The 19,339-nt window shown below is 39.5% G+C and overlaps 1 protein-coding gene across 5 annotated transcripts in view; it reads right to left on the bottom strand.

Moving 5' to 3' along the window:
- ITSN1 (intersectin 1) overlaps positions 1 to 19,339 on the bottom strand; it is a 231,899-nt gene that overhangs the window by 137,012 nt on the left and 75,548 nt on the right. For all 5 annotated transcript variants that reach the window (XR_013828579.1, XR_013828580.1, XM_079923189.1 and 2 more), the window contains exons 5-8: positions 18,063 to 18,223; positions 8,027 to 8,206; positions 6,447 to 6,543; positions 2,903 to 3,003 (exon numbers count right to left, since the gene is read on the bottom strand). Coding sequence is in view for 3 of the 5 variants with exons in the window: in XM_079923189.1 (XP_079779315.1) it covers positions 2,903 to 3,003; positions 6,447 to 6,543; positions 8,027 to 8,206; positions 18,063 to 18,223 (539 nt within the window). In the remaining 2 variants the exon portion in view is untranslated. The remainder of the gene's footprint in view (positions 1 to 2,902; positions 3,004 to 6,446; positions 6,544 to 8,026; positions 8,207 to 18,062; positions 18,224 to 19,339) is intronic.

The raw sequence follows: 19,339 nt of genomic DNA, 5'->3' as shown, positions 1-19,339 counted from the left end.
AACAGGGATTGGCAAACCACAGTCTATAGGCCATATCCAGCCCTCCACCTGTTTTTGTAAATAAAGTTTTATTGAAACATAGCCATGCCCATTCATTTAAGCACGATATACGGCTGCTTTCATACCGCAACGGCAAAGCTGAAGAGCAGTCACAGTGTATGACTGCAAGTCTAAAATGTTTTTGTATCTGAAAGGGCGAATTACAAGTATACACAAATTCTCTGTATGCCTCGCTCACTCTGCTAAAGCAGTAGCTGTCACTTTTATACATAGCATGAAAAACCAGGCCAGCTTATATGGGCACTGAAGGAATATTTAAAGGTAGTTTTAAGTACTGTTTAACATGGTTTGACACCAGTGTGTCATATAGACCCAGACCTGCATTGTCACTGAATCTGAAAACATTATTTTGCTGTTTATAGAAGAAGTCTGTTGACCCCTGCACTAAAAGATTCCAACTGTCTTTTGCAATTTCTAATACTTGACTCTAAGTCCTAAGACAAGGTTGTGAAACATTAAATTAGATCAGCAACAGCAAAGATAGTAACAGGACAACATAAAAATCAAGCTCTGAGTGTTCGGAACTATTCTGTAGAAGCCTACATTCATGAAAGGCAGACTGGCTTATAAGGAAACATTAAGGGAATAAACACAAATCTCAAGTTCACAAAGCCTACAGTGGGTAGCTATGTTTCAGTAGGGAAGCTTGAATGGAAAGAACAGGGACAATTAAATGAAGTTAATGCTTTACTTCAAACAATGACTAAGACTTTTAGCATTTTGTGATTAGCATATGAATAACCAAATAACATATGCACTGTTTCAGAATGCAAGGAGATAATCGAATACCTCTTTGAGAAGTGGACTAGCAAGAATAGCATTACCAGAATTCTAGAGCTACTTATATAACTTAGATTAGGAAGGACTCCTTCTCTCTTTTATAAGAGTGTCTCTTTTAAGAGCGTGCAGTAGCATATACATCAGGTTGGGAAGGAACAAGGGGGTGCCCACCTAACCAGGTGTATCAGCGAAATCAACCCAGGTAATCAATGGGGTAAACTGTGCCATTGCTAAATATTTCACTTCTGCCTCTTTCCATTCTGGGAACTATTCTCAACTTTCTTGATATTCTTCTTAATCTTACTCAATTCTTAAGCTGAACTGAGTAACTGCTTTAGGGGTTGAGGATTCACACAATTATTTTCACAGTTGTGATCATGAAAATAATCTTTGTATTTCATCTCAACAAAACCTGCTCTGCTTCCATCAACAGTCTTATTTAGCCTAAAACACACCTTATATTGATTCCTCACAAAGGGAAAACAAATTAAATGTCTTTTATTTACTATTTTAAAATGTACTGTAATAAATTATTCTTTCTATTTGACATGACTATACAAAGATTTGAAAATGAAATTCCCACCTTAAATTCCTTCCAGGACAAAACAGTAATAAGTATACAGCTAAACAGTAGCAAAAATCTGCTCATCCATCCAGTATATTTCAAATTTTATTTTCTGCCTCAGATATTATAAGTTCTAAATATTTAAGTTCCTGCGTCATATACCTTCTACCTGATACTATACTTCGGTCATAAAACACAGCCTACCAAGAAAAGAGAATTTCGGCATCAACATCGCATCTGAATACTATTTTAAGTAACTCCCAGCAAACACCAACAGTGCTTTAAAAAATGTTTTCAGATTCACTGACAATGCAGGTCTGGGTCTGTATGATACACTGGTGTCAAATCATGTTAAACAGTACTTAAAACTATACTTTTGAATATCCCTTCAGTGCCCATATAAGCTGGCCTGGTTTTTCATGCTATGTATAAAAGTGACAGCTACCGCTTTAGCACAGTGAGAGAGGCATACAGAGAATTTGTGCATACTTATAATTCGCCCTTTCAGATACAAATATACGGTTATTTGAAATGACTGCTGAGATTCTTTACTGGGATAGGGTTCAAGGTTAGACCAGAACCCTTCGAAGTCTCACCCAATCCTGACATTTTTAAACAAGGATGAATTTTTCTCTTGGAAGTAAAAATTGCATTGTAAGTGATAGAAAAAAAAAAAAAGATAGTAAGAATCAGAAATTTAAAATGTTTTTTGCTGAATATCACTGCTTCTCCACCTCAGGAAAATGACCCCATTCTCCCCTCCTTTCATATTTGTTAAAGAGCAGTTATATTTTCCCCCCTTTTACACTTAATGTTTGTATTGGAGATCTCTATTTTCCTTTATTAAAATTATGCTTTTCTTTATAACTCTCTAACAATTTTAAGTGTTTTAACCCCTTATTAGAAAGGTTTCTGGACAGTATCATAAAATCCTTTGAATCCTTCTAATGTAGACAACAATCTTTTTTTAAATCCATAGAGACCACATACCTTAACTCTGGCCTTTTATACATGAAGAAATAAGATCCAAATACGTAAAGTGGCCTCCAGCTGGTTAGTGGCAAAGCTAGGTTCTAAACTCCCCAACCATTTACTAACTTTCACCCTGTGTCCTGCCATAAACACTGATTGTTTGAGTAGACAGTTTCAAGTTCATCTACTAAGTTGAACTTCAGAATGTGAACCAGGCTTTGTCCACAGCAGTGTTTCTTTGCAAGTGCGCTGATTTGCACAACAGTGGCATCTAGGGTGCTGGGGGATCCTTGGTCTAGGTTCTATTTACCAAGAAGCAAAAGCCTGAGGCACTGGAGAATAAAATAACTATGGCCTTATCAGTAGATGAGAACTGGAGGTAAGGGGAATAACAAAAACCCTGTTTAGAAAGAAGTACAGTAAATGGAGGAAGACATTGGGAAAATCTTCAGCCCAACATCTAGAAACAATTTGCATTTAGAACAAAGATCATGTTTCACTAACTTAATTCTCATTTGTAAATACCTGTTAAGTGTCCACTCATGGTTTTGTCATGACTGTTGAATAACTGTCGGTATTTCAGTCTGGATGGCTGAGGAACAGCCCATTCAGCTGCGGGAGGAACACTGTGGGGCAAAGAGAGGAAGGAGAGGAAAAAAGGATTAATAGTAAGGAAAATCACATTTAAGTTCTCTAAAAACAGTAAACTAAGAACTTCTCTAGAAAACTAGATTTAATATTTTATTCACTTCCTAATCACTTTCTGAATTTTCTATAATGATTTTTTCCATTTTTTAAGGTTATAAACCTTTCTCTCCAGATAAGCTCATTATTTTTTCCAAATCAAGGGTAAACACAGCAGACCAAGTGGCTGGTTCAAGTTATATGGACAATTTACTAATTTAAAGTTTCTACAAAAGAATGGAAAATCTCCTCGGAACTGAGGTGATACAGTAATGACCAGGCTTCTCTAAACTTCTAGAACAGTCCTCTTTAGGTTCAAAAAGCAATGATGATAGAAAACAAATAACTGCTTTTAAAGGTATTAATTCTTTAAAATGTTTAACTTTCTTTACACCAAAATACAGAATGTATTTCTTAATGAAATGGAGTTATTTCATTCTGAGAATTTAAATGCCCAAAATGGAGTTTCCCAGAGAGAAGAGAACATTCCCAGGGCGGTTGGCAAATCAGCAGTGCAGTATGGGAAGGAGCTCTGCTTCTGACTGCAATCCAGTGCTGACCTTTCCTTGCCAACATGCAGCTGACCTCAGGAAACCCCTTGCTGGCAGCCAGTTCGGGTGTAGACCTCCTTGGTGATCAGTTCCTCCGATTAGTTCCCACACAGTATCATGCTGGTTGGTACCCATGGCTTCTTGAGAGCCAGATGTTTCAATTGGGCAATTTAAACACGATGGCTGAGCTGGCAGTAAAAATGGCATTCCGCTTCCAGGACAGATTACAACTAATGCCCCATTTGCAATTTCCTTTCATTTCAACAAAAATATCTATTTCTCACAGATTACAGTGAAATTTTAATCATGAACTGGACCTTTTTATCATCATTTATGTATGTTACCTATGCACTGATACTTACTATGTACACTTCTCAAAGCACAGAAACAGCTCCCAAACACTTGAAAAGTACCTATAAAAATTTATCTTTTCAATTTTTATAAACTTCTTAATAAAAACATTTACCAAGTTCTAATCTGCTGTGCATACTTCTGCAACAACTCTCTCATTTTAAACTAATATTTTGAAGATTCCAACTCTTGCCTATTTGTCAAGAAGTTAATTATATCTCTCCTGCACCCCAGGAATGTAGGGTATTACACAGAAGGTGTTCAAGATTACACTTATCCAATCATAGTTTTCTACCAAAGTCCTGAGAATTTAAATAGGCCTAAAAATGCATTAACCAAAAAGTTAGATGCCACATTATAAAAACTTGCTAGAAACTTAAATTATTGAAAGGTAACTACCAAAAAAACCCCAGTGTTTTTATAACCGGAGCAGGACCCTATGGGGCCTTCTGGGGACAGACCCCTCCCCTCACGTCCTCTGCCTGCCTCTCTCAATTTTTTTTTCTCAGCCTATCTCTTGTTTGTAGAAAAGCTGTAGTCTCCCAGGGCTCCCCTGAGTCACAAAAGGCTGACTCAAGAATTAATGATTGAAAGTACATGAACGTGTAGTGACAAAAGCAGCAACTGGGCCAGGAGAACTGGTAACAATGTAAACAGTCAGCCATATGGCAGTCACAGAATCTTTAGTTCCTCCCTGAAGTACCTAGATAACAGTATCTGATGCACATTCCTGAGTTGTTTTACAGATGCTAAAACTCCACCAAAGGGAAGCTGGAGCCTAAGGATTGATAACATTAACCCCTGTGGCACTGCCCTGTTACCTCACCATCAACCAATCAGAGAACGGCGCACAGCTGATCACACATCCTGTGACTCCCTTCCCTCAACTTGCCTTTAAAAATGCTCCCCTAAAACCCATTGGGGAGCTCAGGTTTTTTGAGCATTAGCTGCTCCGGACTCCTTGTCTGGTGCCTTACAACCTGGTGTCAGTAGATTGGCTTTACTGCACATGGGCGAGCAGACCCAACATTTTAATAGCATTAATTTTGCTAATACTGGCTGTTTGTTCATTTTAATGTCACAAGTCAATTTTAAGACAGATTTCAAAATCACTTGTGGAAAGTCAGAGAATACTCAAAGTTCAGCGTGATATGGGAGAAAGAATAGAAAACATGGAATTTAGTGTTAGATGATCTCAATTTAAATCTCAGCTCTGCTGTTTAGTAAGCTGTAAACTATGGGTGAGAAATATAACCTCTCCGGGTGTTTCTTCATTCACAATTCTGAGCCAATTACTACCCTACAGGTGGTTGTGCGGGTTAAATGGGATTAATGAGTCAAAGCAGATACTCAATAAATATTCCTGCATCCTAGGAGTAAAACTTTAATTAAATGGAACACAAATACCTGTATACCACAATTAACCGAAGTTTTCAGGGCAAATTTTAAGAACATCTGCCTTAAAATCAGAAAGATCTCAGTTCAATTCAGCCCTATCACCTAGGAGTTAAGTTATCCTGCGCAAGTCACTCCTGTCTCTGAGCCTCCTCGTCATCTATAACACAGAAAATCAGTCATCTTATGGGGAAGAAGGTGAGCATTAAATGAGTTAATGTGCATAGAGCATCTGGCACAGTGTTTTTCAGTTTATGGATTTTCTTTACATTATTTTTTAAAAGGCAGTGAATTATTGAATTATATTCAACATGCTCTTTTCTTTAAAGAGGAAAAATGACTCAATTCACTTAGGAAAGATTTCTAAAGAGGACTGAAACAAGAAAAGATGGAATCATCTTCATTTACATCTCCTTTTCATTTGGAAAGCTCTGAGACAGCTTATCAAGAGACTTAATTTTTAATTTTAGTACAGCAGCATGCAAGGGGAAAAAATGGGTAAAATAAAAATATGAAAGATAATATGAACCAAGATTGGCCAAAACAGAAGCAAACAGGTCATGTAAGCTGTACCCAAAATTGAGCCACATGTTTCATTTAATAACAACTGTCCCATAACCTGAATAACTCATTTCATAAAACCTGATCTAAAGTTTTACTAACAATCCACACAGACCCCATAAGATTGTCTGAGATAAAATTAGAGCCCGTTTTGGCTCTAATCTTCATATAGTATTTTTTATACATAAACTTTTAAATGACTGACACAAAACAGTTAATGTGCTTTTTTCCCTCATACCTAGAGTTCTATTTTTTTAAACATTTACTACTACCTATTTATCATCCTCTTTAAAAAAAAATCAACATGCAACGCTTTCAAAGGAAAAGTAGTGTTCTTGATTCTGTCATCTCTACAACAAATAAATAATAAAACCTAGTAACATTATCCAGAATTAAGAAAATTATTAGCATTCTGCAAACTAAAACAAGACAAATAAAGAACACAGAGCTAATTCACTTTCAAATGTATGAGTCAATCAGATAATGGTTGAACCAAACCACCCATTTAAAAAAACAAGCAAACTTACCTAGCCACATCAAATGATTGTGCCTTCTGTAATTTAGTGTTTAACTGTGACCCTGGACCAGATCTACTAAAGGAAGAACTCTTTGGCAATGTGGCTGCTGAAAAAATAAATAAATGTTGAATAATTTTAATTTTACAAAAGTAAGAAACATTTCCCTATTTATAAAAATTAAAATGCATAGTTATCAAATCTGAGGCAGAAATTATTCCTCCCTTCTTACCATTCCAGACTCAAAAAGTTATTCCCTCCTTGCTTCCTGCCCTCTAGCCAAAAGTGTTTTACTAGTTCCTTCAGAAAACCACCTTACTAGGTAGTAATGTTTACATCCATAAAATCTGACTCTTCATTAGACACTTAGTATCACATTTTAGAGGATCTGTTCCAATAGTTAAAGAAGTAACAGCTTAAATAGATAGCTGGCATATTCTTAACTGCACTGAAGGAGCTGAAGTATTAGTTCCAGATGTAAGAGCCAAGAAGTCACAGACTTGTCTTGGCCAGATGACACGTAATGCCAGGAAGGGCCAGCTTTTGTGTCTGAGTCTCATTCAAGCTGGTTAGCTGTGTGTCAGGAGAAAAACTTCGAGCCTTAACCAACATTCCCTTCAAACTTGCCTACTGTCTTGCAACATTCGCCGCAAAAGAAAACAAGACACAGTGCGGGGATTCACAGCTACTACTGGAAAAATAATTACAAGCATTTTCTCAGCTGCCATCACACCTGCAGTCACGGTCTCCTATGAAAGATAAACTACCTGTGAAAAGAACATCTTAAAAACAAGAGGTCGATTTGGATTCTGTGGCTATAACTTAGAGACACATCCTGACAGATGTAATAAATGCGGAGGCCTAGGCAGATTCATATATAAGGCTCAAACCCACACTGTCAGTCACTTACGAATTTATTCAGACATATCCGAAGTACTTAAAAAACAAAAAAAAACCTTTCCATATTGATATGAATCCCTTCTGATTTGTTAGACTAAGACCATCTACATCTACACTATGCTTTTCTTTAACTAAAGGGAAAAAGACTTTGAATAAAGTCTCAATTAAGCAAGCATGTAATACTATAACCTTAATATATTTAGCCATTCAATAGACTTCCTTCCCCCTCTATGCCTGATTCACTCCACCTCCTCAAAAAAAAGAAAGGCAATGTTCTTTTTTTTCCTCCCACATAATTCTACTCCTAAGGGATTGGCTTGTTTATTAGCAATTCATGGCAGCTGAAGAAAAGTAGTAAATGATACATGGAAATAAAAAGTGTTCAAATACTGTTCAAACTTGAGCTGCTCTCATCAAGGCCTTGTAAGGAAATTATGCTCTTGGTTTTAGCTGTTGAGTTCACCTCTGTGTACAATGGCACCCAAAGCTTCATAATTTCATTCTCCTTTCCCTCTCTCTAGCCTAGCTCATCCCCAAAATGAGACATTAAATGAGAAAAAAGAAAAAACTGAAGATGATTTCTTCTGGAATAAAATACCATTTAAATATAATCAGAACGTGAAGACAGAAAACGAGAATGAAGAGTAAAATACAGGTAAAAGTTCGGCCTGTGGCTTCAGCAGGTCACGTACCAGGATGAGTGAATGCAGGCAGAGGCTGTATGACAGGGGGCGTCCCGTTAGCCAGAGGAGGCACTCCTGCCGCAGGAACAGAGGATACTAGCGGGGGAGACATTCCGACAACAGGAATGGAACCCATTGGCACTGGAGCAACAGCGGTCAGCGGTGGCATGCTGGCGATACCTCCCATACCTATGAAGGGAAAAATCCCAACAAAATTCACATGGAACCACATTTCAACATTCAATGATAATTAATCCAGGACTGCATGGAGAAGAAAATCCCTTTCCAGTTGTAATACAGTTCCATTTAAAATATGAATTCAGATTAATCATTTTGAAGGGGAGTAAAAATTGTCAAGGATCATATCAAAAGGGCTCAAGACCCAACTTAAAGAAGGATCTACTGGCCAAAGTTGAGGATCAATAAGAATAATAACTGCAGTGGACTGAAAGCCACCAAAGAGAATTCAATTCACAATGATTTTTTTTTAATCCTAATTGGTCACCATAGGCAATCAATTTATTTTGAAAACTAGTACATAAAGGCAGAAAATAAACATTTATCCTGCCTTTCTTTTATTGACTGAACCTCAGAGTAATCAAACATTTGATGAGAAAGTTTCTCTTTATAGAAGTATTCTAACCAAAAAATGAAGAAACGATAGAAACTAAAATAGATGTTTCTATTCTTTTAGTTTCTCTATCCTAACTTGTGATATGGTGATATAATAAGAAATATATATCTGGTCTCTGTCCCCAGGTCTTGATTCCTGGCAGAGCTCCTAAAACCCTTTTAATTTCCTGACTGATAGGAACATCTTTTGCCAAAACATTTGGTCTCAGTCCCTGGTTCCTGACACAGAGCTTTTAAGATCCTTGGAATCTCTAGAGTGGTAAGAGTATCTTTGTGTGTTTGATGTGGTGACTGATGGCTGGGGACCCCTAAATAGCTGCAGGATGGGAGCTGGTCACGGGAAAGATCACAGCATGATTAGAGAGTTGGAACTCTCAGCCCCACCCAACTCCCACCTCCACACAGACCTCAGGGGAAGGCAGAGGGGCTGGACACTGAGCTAATCAAATGCTACCGATTTAATCCATTATGCCTGCATAATGAAACCTCCATAACAACTCCTACATACCAAGGTTTGGAGAGCTTCTAGGCTGGTGAACAAATCCACGTGCTGGGAGGGTGGCGCTCCCCAACTCCACGGGGACAGAAGCTCCTGCACTCAGGACCCGTCCGGACCTTACACTATGCACCTCTCCATCTGCCTGTTCATCTGTATCCTTTATAATATGCTTTATAACAAACCAGAGAATGTAAGTAAATGTTTCCCTAAGTTTGGTGAGCTGTTCTAGCAAATTATAGAAAACGGGAGAAGAGTTTGTGGGAGCCTCTGATTGTTAGTCAAGTTGGACAGAGCATGGGTACCCTGTGGCCCATTACTTGTGACTCAAGTCTGAAGTGAGGGCACTCTTGTGAGACCGAACGCTTAAACCTGTGGAATCTGACGCTGACTACCAGAGTTAGCGTCAGAATTGAATTTAATTATAAGATATAAAGTTAGTGTCCGGAGAGTTGGAAAATTGGTTGGTGTGGTTTTTCTGGACACAAAATTCTTGGCTGATTCTTTCCCTGAGAATCCTAAATATGTCACTCCATTTCCTTCCGGCATGAAGCACTGCTGCAGAAAAGTCTGAAGATATTCTAATTTTCTTTCTCATTAGCCATGTGTTTTCTTTTTCTTTGGGCCCAAATGATTTTTTGTCTTACTAGAATGTATCTTAGTGTTGATCTTTCCAGGTCGATCTTCTCGGGCACATACTATATATATTCCTTCAAATTTAGCTTCAAACCTTTTATGTCAAGAAAGCTGTCTTGAACTAGTTTTTGCCATTTGTTCTGTTCCCTTGCTTTGGTTTCCTTCTTCAGAACCCCAACTAACCTACTCAATTCTCTTTGCCTTCAACATTTGCCACTTTTTCTCAAATTCTTTGTATCTCTTTTTTCATTTCCTTTTAATGTTTGAAATCTTCCTCTTTTTACCTTCTATTTCCTTTCAGATAGTCTCTCTTGTGTTGCTTCTGGCTCACTCTTCATTTCTGAAATGACTCTTTCTTTTATGCCTCATTCTTTCCTGAGTGGTCACCTGATTTCTGGAGTTTTAAAATTCTGATCTCTGTTAGTCTTTCATGACTCGCATCATTTTCTTAGTACCTTTCAGCTTGTTTTGAAATAGTAGGTTACTGATGTACTGTCATCGTCCACAGGGGTGTTACTCGGCTCTTCATCCTCTTTTTTCTAATAATAACCGTGTGTGGGATTTGACCTTGGCCTGATACTGCCTGATGCTCGTTTTGATATGAGCCTTGACTCCTGGGATTTCCAGGCTCGTTCTCCTCCCCCACTTTGGTCTGGACCTTCTCCTCCTTCTGTCTCTGTGTCGGTGCCCTGCTTAATTTTTATTCCACTCCCAGTCACTTCTCCTCAGTGTGAGATCCTGTCCCCAAAGGCAGCCTTGTTGGGCCAGTGCTGAGAGTTCACAGGGACCAGATCTTGCAGGTCTTCTTATTCTCTAACATCATAATTTTTCCATTTTAAGTTACCTACTCAGCTCCTAAATTGCCACTGCAAAGACTATCATCCTTGTACCAACTGACTGCCTTTTCTGAATGAATGAGTGTTTTCTGAATACTTCTAAATAAACACCTACCAGATAAACCTACCAGATAAACCTACCAGAGGCTGTGCTTTAGATGCCATCCCTCATGACGGTGCTAAGTCTCAATTCCTGAAGTTTTACCCTCTCTCCTCAACCACTGACGGAAGCACTTCCCACCATAAACACACCATTCTTCAGCTGACATGCTCCCCTTACAGTTAAACCCTCCCCTCTTCCAAGCCTCCAGCAGGCTCCTGTCCCTACCACTCCAAGGAGTTCGTCAAGGTGAGGTCCAAGATCGTCTTGCCAAATCCAATTACTTTTCTGTCCTATTCTTACTCAGTCCCTCAGAAGCAACTTGAACAATGGGGCACTCCCCTCCGAAACACTTTTCCTTGGCTACTAGGACACCAACTTCCTCCCACTTCACTCTGTTTCTGGCTTCTTCCCTTTCACTAGAGCTTTAAATGTCACAGACCGCCAAGGCCTGGACCTAGGTCTTCCGCCTACTCTAAAGCTACACTTCATCAACCTAAGTAAAGAGGAAAACTGAGGCAAACTTGAATTACCAGAAGTTGAGTTTATGCAGGCATAGCAGAAGAACTGCAATTCTGATATGCCTGGTTTTTTTTTGGTGGGGGGGGCGGTGGGCACCACGCGGCATGTGGGATCTTAGTTCCCCAACCAGGGATCGACAACCCTGTGCCCCCTGCGTTGGAAGCGTGTAATCTTAACCACTGGTCCGCCAGGGAAGTCCCAAGAATTGTAATTCTGGACACGCCAACTGCGGTAAGCTACAAGTGAGACCTCTGAGGCTTTGGGGTGGGCTGGATACATGGGCAAGGATCACAAAGAGGAGGGAATTCAATTAGAGTCCAAGCAGCAAGTTCATTGGCTTGAGGAGGAGAAGAGACTTTTGCAGGATGTTCGTTAGTCAAGGGATCAGTTTCGATTTTCTATAAATGCCTGACCAGTCCCTTGGTCCTTAAGTTTCATTTTCCTGAGGACCCATGCATGAGATTCTCCATTTTATATCCTCTGGTTCCATTTAAGATTGAAATCTTCACACTTCTCTCTAAGATACCGTATCCAGCCCCGGGGCTTTCAATGCCATCCGCATCCAAACTCACCCAGAACTGACGGATCCCTCCTGAGTTGCAGACATACAGATTCACCTGCCTCCTTCACATCTCGACTTGGAAATCAACGAGGCCCCTCAAACTTGAAATGGTCAAAATCTGATTTATTTTTTTCTCCACAATACAGGATATCATGAATCTAATTCTACCCTATCTTCCGCGTTTATTATCACCACCCAGATCTAAATTACCATAACCTCTTGCCTATGGAAAAAGACTCCTTACTGATTTCCCTTTTACTTGTCCCCCTGCAATACAGTCTTCAAATAATACAAATGACAAAACAACAAACAAAAAATAACAACACCAAAGAAACAAAAATAGTCTTCAGATAACACAGATTTTTTTTTTCTAAGTGTCTATCAACCATGTCACACCCCTGCTTCAAAGCTTTCAACTGCACTTAGACAAAAATGCTAACTCTTTAGTGGTTTTATCAGGCCCCAAACCACCTGCCTCCTGCCTTACCTCCCTGACCTTAAGGCCTAAGGATACTTCAGCTACAAGGGAAGTATCTCATTTTTGTTCCTCTCACACACCAAGCTTTGCCTTAGGACCTGTTGCTTTTGCCTGGGGGTCTTCTCCCCTCACGAGGCTCTCATGCTTAAGTCAGCTCAAAAGTTATCTCCTCGGAAAATTCTCCCCTAACCACCGGGTCCTACTTGTCTCTATCATATTACCCCATTTTATGGAATTATTTGTTTGCTTCCCCCAACTTGTCAACAAGCTCCATAGCAACAGGAGCCATGATGTCTTGCTCACCACCATCTTCCCAGCAACTAGGACACACAATCAGGGCTTAAAAATATTGATTGGTCTGACTTAATAAAACCATGGACTCTGGCAAAAACAAAAGCAACAACCTCCCCCTGAAACAGTTGAGTCCAGAGTATAAGAAGAATGATGCTGTGTGCAAATACACTGAAGGAAGAAGGTATGAGGCATACTCACAGAATGTCCTTAAACACAGTTGGCAAATCACAATATCACTGCACCCCATTTTCCTCTTCTTAACAAAAATAATTATCCAACCCCTAGCCAGCCTTAATTCCACAGTGTGTTAACATTTGCATTAACCTTGGAAGAGTGACAATGCCCCATGTCACCCTCATGATTTAGTGATAAGGAAGGTGGGAAGAGAGAAGGAAATAAGGAAACCAAGAGCCTTCAGGAAAACTGAGTTTGAACAGGCTCCACCTCCCTTTCAGAAACATGGTCTCAAGCAGACTGTTCAACTTCTTGGAATCTCAGGTCTCTCGTTTGTATAAGAGAGCCAATAATCTCTGCATACTTTTAGGGTTACTGTTGTGACCAGATAAAATACTATATGTAAAGACAGACCACAGGGCTAGGAAACCCATGGTCAGATAATGTCTAATATTAATTAGAAAATAATAATAGTAATAAATTATGTTCTCAAGTAGCCAGAAGAAGTATAAGAAAAAAAAATTACCTTGGCAAAGGCCAGATCTTTTTTTTTTTTTGCGGTACGCGGCCCTCTCACTGTTGCGGCCTCTCCCGTTGCGGAGCACAGGCTCCGGACGCACAGGCTCAGTGGCCATGGCTCACGGGCCCAGCCGCTCCGTGGCATGTGGGATCCTCCCGGACTGGGGCACGAACCCGTGTCCCCTGCATCGGCAGGCGGACTCTCAACCACTGCGCCACCAGGGAAGCCCCAAAGGCCAGATCTTTGAGTAAACTTGGGCAAAGTGGATTAAGACCATGTACTTTTAACTTCTCTTCATTTTCTATAATTCCCTCATGATTTATCTTCTTGAAAACAGTTTACTGAGAGGGTGACGTGACGAGAAGGAGGGGAGGGAAAGCAGTGGAGAAGCTGGGGGTAAGAGCTAAGGTCTGGCTGGCAGGAGGGCAGCTAAGAAATCCTGGCTTCCCTTAGAGGCCGGGGCAGGTTACTCAGCTGACTGTAAAACCCTCTGGGCAGTGAGGCCACCCCTCCTGAAAATAAATCGGCACTATCCCTAGCGTTGAAATTCCTATAGCAGGATGGACTAAGACGAGACATATTATATGTCAGAGGAAGAATTACTGACACCCGGGTTTCTGGGAAAAAGAGGCAATGGGATGCCTGTGGTTACCTGACCCTTTCTCCACTCCGAGGTTTCTTCTTGCAGCCCCGGAAGGGAGGCCAAAAGAAAACCAAACACCCTTTAGCTGTTTTGGGTTTCGACCAAACGCTGGCTACAGGGCCCTTCAGAGATTCAGAGTAACTTCTACTTTTAACTAAGCTGGTTAACTGAGGACTAGAAACCGCGAACACACGATGGACAAGATGAACAGGGGCCCTGGTCCCTTGCAGCCTATGGCACTGCTCACCTCTGCTCTTCCTGGCCTTTGCTCTCACGTGACTTCTTGAGTTTTCCTTCTTCTCTTGGATCACTGTCCTACTTGCCTAACCCAAAACCTGTAACCTTCCCGTTAAAATATCCAGACTTGCGGCTCAACCTCACCAAAAGAAAGGCAATGCATAGTTTGTTTGTTTTTAATAGTGAACCTTTAAGTAAAAGCATAGCATTCATTTATCTCAGCTTATCATTAATTGTATCAGAGACAACCTGAATGACTATTGACTGTCCCCTCCCAAACCTCCTTCACTTTACTCTCTGTCATCAGATACATCAGGATGAAGAGAGAGAAGGAAACTCTATCCACAATTTTTGTGTTTTGTTTAAACTGTCTAAGAACTTTCCCATGAATCAGATGTTGGATCTGATTACTGTAATCTTTAAATCAACCTAAATAATTAAAGTCTAGGTTGAGAACAGGTAAGAAATCAGAACTGTTGGTGATCTTAGCTGACTAATTACCATTTAATTTTTAAGAAAAACATCTGACTAAAAGACAGCTTTTTATGGAATTATGTTTTAAATTGGGATAATAATGGATTTTTTTCCCTGTGGAATTTTGTTCTAAGAAATAACTTAGGACTTCCCTGGCAGTCCAGTGGTTAAGACTCGGCACTTCCAATCCAGGGGGTGAGGGTTTGATCCCTGGTCCGGGAACTAAGATCCCATGTGCTACGTGGCGTGGCAAAAAAAAAAAAAAAAAACTTAATATGGCCAATTGCCTCATTACTGTGAATAAAATACATATTTCTTAATACCATAAAGAAAAGGAGCACAAGGAAACACAAAGATGCTCTGGAAACACAAAACCTTTCAAAAGGAAGTATGTGACAATGTGAAAGGTCAAGAATCCAATAAGAGCAAGAAAGAAACAGAAGATGCAGCAGGACACTGCAAGTTTGTTCCTTTTTCCCTGACAATCTGCACCTTTGATTTCATTTTTTGTTGGTGTTCTGTCAGAATTTAATGTGTAAACAAATACAGAAAAATAAGCACTACAGCAACAAAACAGGTTTGCATCTTATATAGAAATTTTAAAGACAATTCACCAACAAGTATGAGGTTAATGTCTGTATTAAAGCTTACCTTCTTATAGAATAATTTAGCAGTCTCTGAGATTTTAAGCCAGAAAAACAAGACTCATGCTGGTAAAGCAACCTGCAAATACCTTCTGTCTGTTCTCACAATTAGTCTACTTCAAACATAAAAAGACCTTCCAAAGGAGGAAGACACTGCACTTAATGGAGATTGCTGGGACCTTCCTGGGAAATCCTTGCCCAGAGGAGACGCTTTACCACCTGCAGGACTAAAATGGTGGCAACAAATTGAAAGCCAGGAAAAGATTCCTGTAGCTTTGGTGTATTTGCTCAATTTAAGTGTTACCTTCAGATGTATAATAAAGCAAGTAAACAGAACCATAAAGATAAGCTTTCTATAAATTAAATGGTATTTGGCTATAGTACTAAGGAGGTGAGAGAATAAGAAACTTATGTTAATTATCAATCCTAAATGACTACTTGCCCATTGCAACTGAAAACTGAGGACTCTAAGTATGGCAGATTGCTAATACTTTAGAGTGTTTTATTCATGTTTTCCATTGAGAATCCTTAAAATGTTTGATAAGCTCCTTTAACTAAGAAATCACATAGGGGCTTCCCTGGTGGCGCAGTGGTTGAGAGTCCGCCTGCCGATGCAGGGGACACGGGTTCGTGCCCCAGTCCGGGAGGTTACCGCGTGCCGCGGAGCGGCTGGGCCCGCGAGCCATGGCTGCTGAGCCTGCGCGTCCGGGGCCTGTGCTCCGCAATGGGAGAGGACGCAGCGGTGAGAGGCCTGCGTACCGCAAAAAAAAAAAAAGAAATCACATAGGATCAATACAATACTGAACTAACAATGGTCCTCACACCCATACTGCATTATCTGAGGAAATATTACAATTCAAAGTGGTCTTTTTCCTGAGAAAGCCATGTTACAAAATGGCACAAGACAATACACATTTTCTCCATTTTTTTCCACCAGCAAATAAGAAGGGAAAATCAGATTATGATATATTTTATGAGGAAAACATGTTTGTTTCTTAAAACTGTTTTCAATCACTTTTCCGTCTACGATTTTTTTTTTTTTTTTTTTTGCGGTACGCGGGCCTCTCACTGCTGTGGCCTCTCCCGTTGCGGAGCACAGGCTCAGGACGCACAGGCTCAGCGGCCACGGCTCACGGGCCCAGCTCCACGGCACGTGGGATCTTCCCGGACCGGGGCACGAACCCATGTCCCCTGCATCGGCAGGCGGACTCTCAACCACTGCGCCACCAGGGAAGCCCCATCTACAATTTTTTAAAGGGTGAGAACCAAATTTAAATTAAGAATGACCATTTCTACAAGGTGAGAGAATGAATACATATGGTAAACTTTGTACTTTATATTAAAGTGAAGAAACTAAGGCACAGAAAAGTTAATCAAGCTCAATTTCAAGGTTGAGTTTAATAGTAAAGGTAGAAATAGAATCTAGGGCTCAGATTCTCAGGTTAGAGGGTAATGGGTGGTATCTTCCCAAGACGGAAACATTTATTTCTTTTGGTGGGTAATGTTCATAAATCATTTTTAAAATATATAATATGAATTTCCTTGAAAATCTTTGGCATATGTGAGTCACTGGAGGCTGAAGTTTATAGAAATCCTCTCCCCCACCCCAATACAAAAAGGCAGGGGAGCCAGTTTTTAAATGAATCAAAAAAGATTAATCTTGAATGGATAAAGAAGATGTGGCACATATATACAATGGAATATTACTCAGCCATAAAAAGAAACGAAATTCAGTTATTTGCAGTGAGGTGGATGGACCTAGAGTCTGTCATACAGAGTGAAGTCAGTCAGAAAGAGAAAGACAAATACCATATGCTAATACATATATATGGGATCTTAAAAAAGAAAAAGGGTTATGAAGAACCTAGGGGCAGGACAGGAATAAAGACACAGATGTAGAGAATGGACTTGAGGACATGGGGGGGGGGGAGGGTAAGCTGGGATGAAGTGAGAGAGTGGCATGGACTAATATATACACTACCAAACGCAAAATAGATAGCTAGTGGGAAGCAGCCGCATAGCACAGGGAGATCAGTTTGGTGCTTTGTGACCACCTAGAGGGGTGGGATAGGGAGGGTGGGAGGGAGATGCAGGTGGGAGGGAGATGCAAAAGGGAGGAGATATGGGGATATATGTATATGTATAGCTGATTCACTTTGTTATAAAGCAGAAACTAACACACCATTGTAAAGCAATTATACTCCAATAAAGATGTTTAAAAAGAAAAGATTAATCTTAATTTCAAAGTGACCTGAGTTTTATTCTGCATTGTTATAGAAATCAATTGGATAGCTGAGTCCTGTGAAACGTCACAGAGGGCACTACACCTCACAGATTACACACACATGTATCCTGCAATGAGATTTATATGACTAGAACTTAGTCCACATTTTTATAAAGTACAAAATTAAATCTCAGTCTAAGTTTTCATAAGCCAATGACTCAAAGATATCAAACTTGTTACAGTGGGATGATTAATTCATATATTGTATGCTATGGAGTTAGCCCCCAATTCAGGTGTTTTATTATTCATCCCAGGCCTTTGTATTGGTTGAGATGTAAGCTGTGAAATTTATTTATTTGCTTTCATTTTGATTACTCTCATCCCAGGGTTAGAATGTGACCATGCTTCTTCCCTTCCATCATTATCTTTCTGCACAGGGCCATCATTTTTCAGACAGAATACTTCCTAGAACTTCACAATGCTACAGACTGAGAGAGGAGGGTGGGAGAAGGGAAATAGTTATTTTAAAAACATGTAATGAAATATAGGAACCAACTCCTTTTCAGACTCACCAAACGCTGGTGCACTAGAAATAGCAACTGGTTGCTGTTTCATGACAGGGGGAAGTGTGGAGGGGAGCTGATATCCTTGTAGCTTCAGTTTGATGAGTTTCATAGCTATGGAAAACTCCACTTGATCCATTCTTCCATCATTATTCATATCAGCAAGCGCCCTGCAAACCAACAGCATGGGCTTAGAATGACTGTGACCTTAAAAGAACCTTTCCCAAACCACCACTCCCACCCACACAAAAACTAAATAATCAGCTCCCTCGGTCCCGGGGAAAACGAAACAAAACAAAACTTGTTTACCAAGCTGTAGGGAAAAACTGAAAAGGTTTTATATAAATATGAAATATGTTTTATTGTGTTACTCTCTACTTTTACGATACACATGGTAATTTTCAGTCTGAATGTCAGGATATATACCATGGACATCAAATGGGGTTTCTGTTTGGAGTGAGAAAAATGTTCTAAACTGGGTAGTGATGATGGTTGCACAATTCTGGAAAGACTAAAAACCAATGAACTATACACTTTAAAACTGCGACTTTTGTTATGTGAATTATGTGACAATAAAGCTATTAGGAGGAAAAAAGTATTTAGAAACAGAGTTTATTTCTAGATACTTGATTAGATTGCATCAACTCCTCTGTGGGGTTCTACAAACCTCACCATGGGGATGTGACACACTATGCTCTACTATACTGTAATACTAGCATACTTTCAAAGCTCTGGAAATTCATTAAATGACCTTACAAATGCACTTACTATTTGAAAGTGGTACTCAAACAAACGGTCAAGTCAATTTCCAATGAGTTATTATGTAAAGCATTTCTCTCAAATAAGAGTAAGAGGAAGGAAGAAAGGGGTTTGTACTTGCAACTGGAAACTACATTTTTGCTAACTGAAACTGTGCATATTCATGATTTAACCTCTTCTGCACAAAATATGTTCATTCAGATTTCATTTGTTGAAGTCTAGATTTTAAGGGCATAAGGATTTATTTTTTAATCCTTTCTTAAGAAAAGTTTTATTTGAAACTTCAAATGTTAAGACCAGCTACTCCAATTACAATGCCATCATTGGCAATGTTTTAAATGAGCCACATAAAGATTGTGTCCTCAAAAGAAAATTAAGCTACATAGAAAATAACCCTACATTTCTAGAGTTAACTCAAAGTAAGAAAACATGAGGCACAGTAAAAAGCGTAATAATACAACAAAGATTAAAAATCTTTAAACATGTTAAGAATTGTAAAAGTCAACACTATTCTTCAGGAAAAATTT

The sequence above is a fragment of the Stenella coeruleoalba genome (assembly GCF_951394435.1).
Source record: "Stenella coeruleoalba genome assembly, chromosome: 5".
NCBI lineage: Eukaryota > Metazoa > Chordata > Mammalia > Artiodactyla > Delphinidae > Stenella > Stenella coeruleoalba.
Note: the sequence above shows the minus strand (reverse complement) of the source record. Positions and strands in the feature narration are given on the sequence as shown.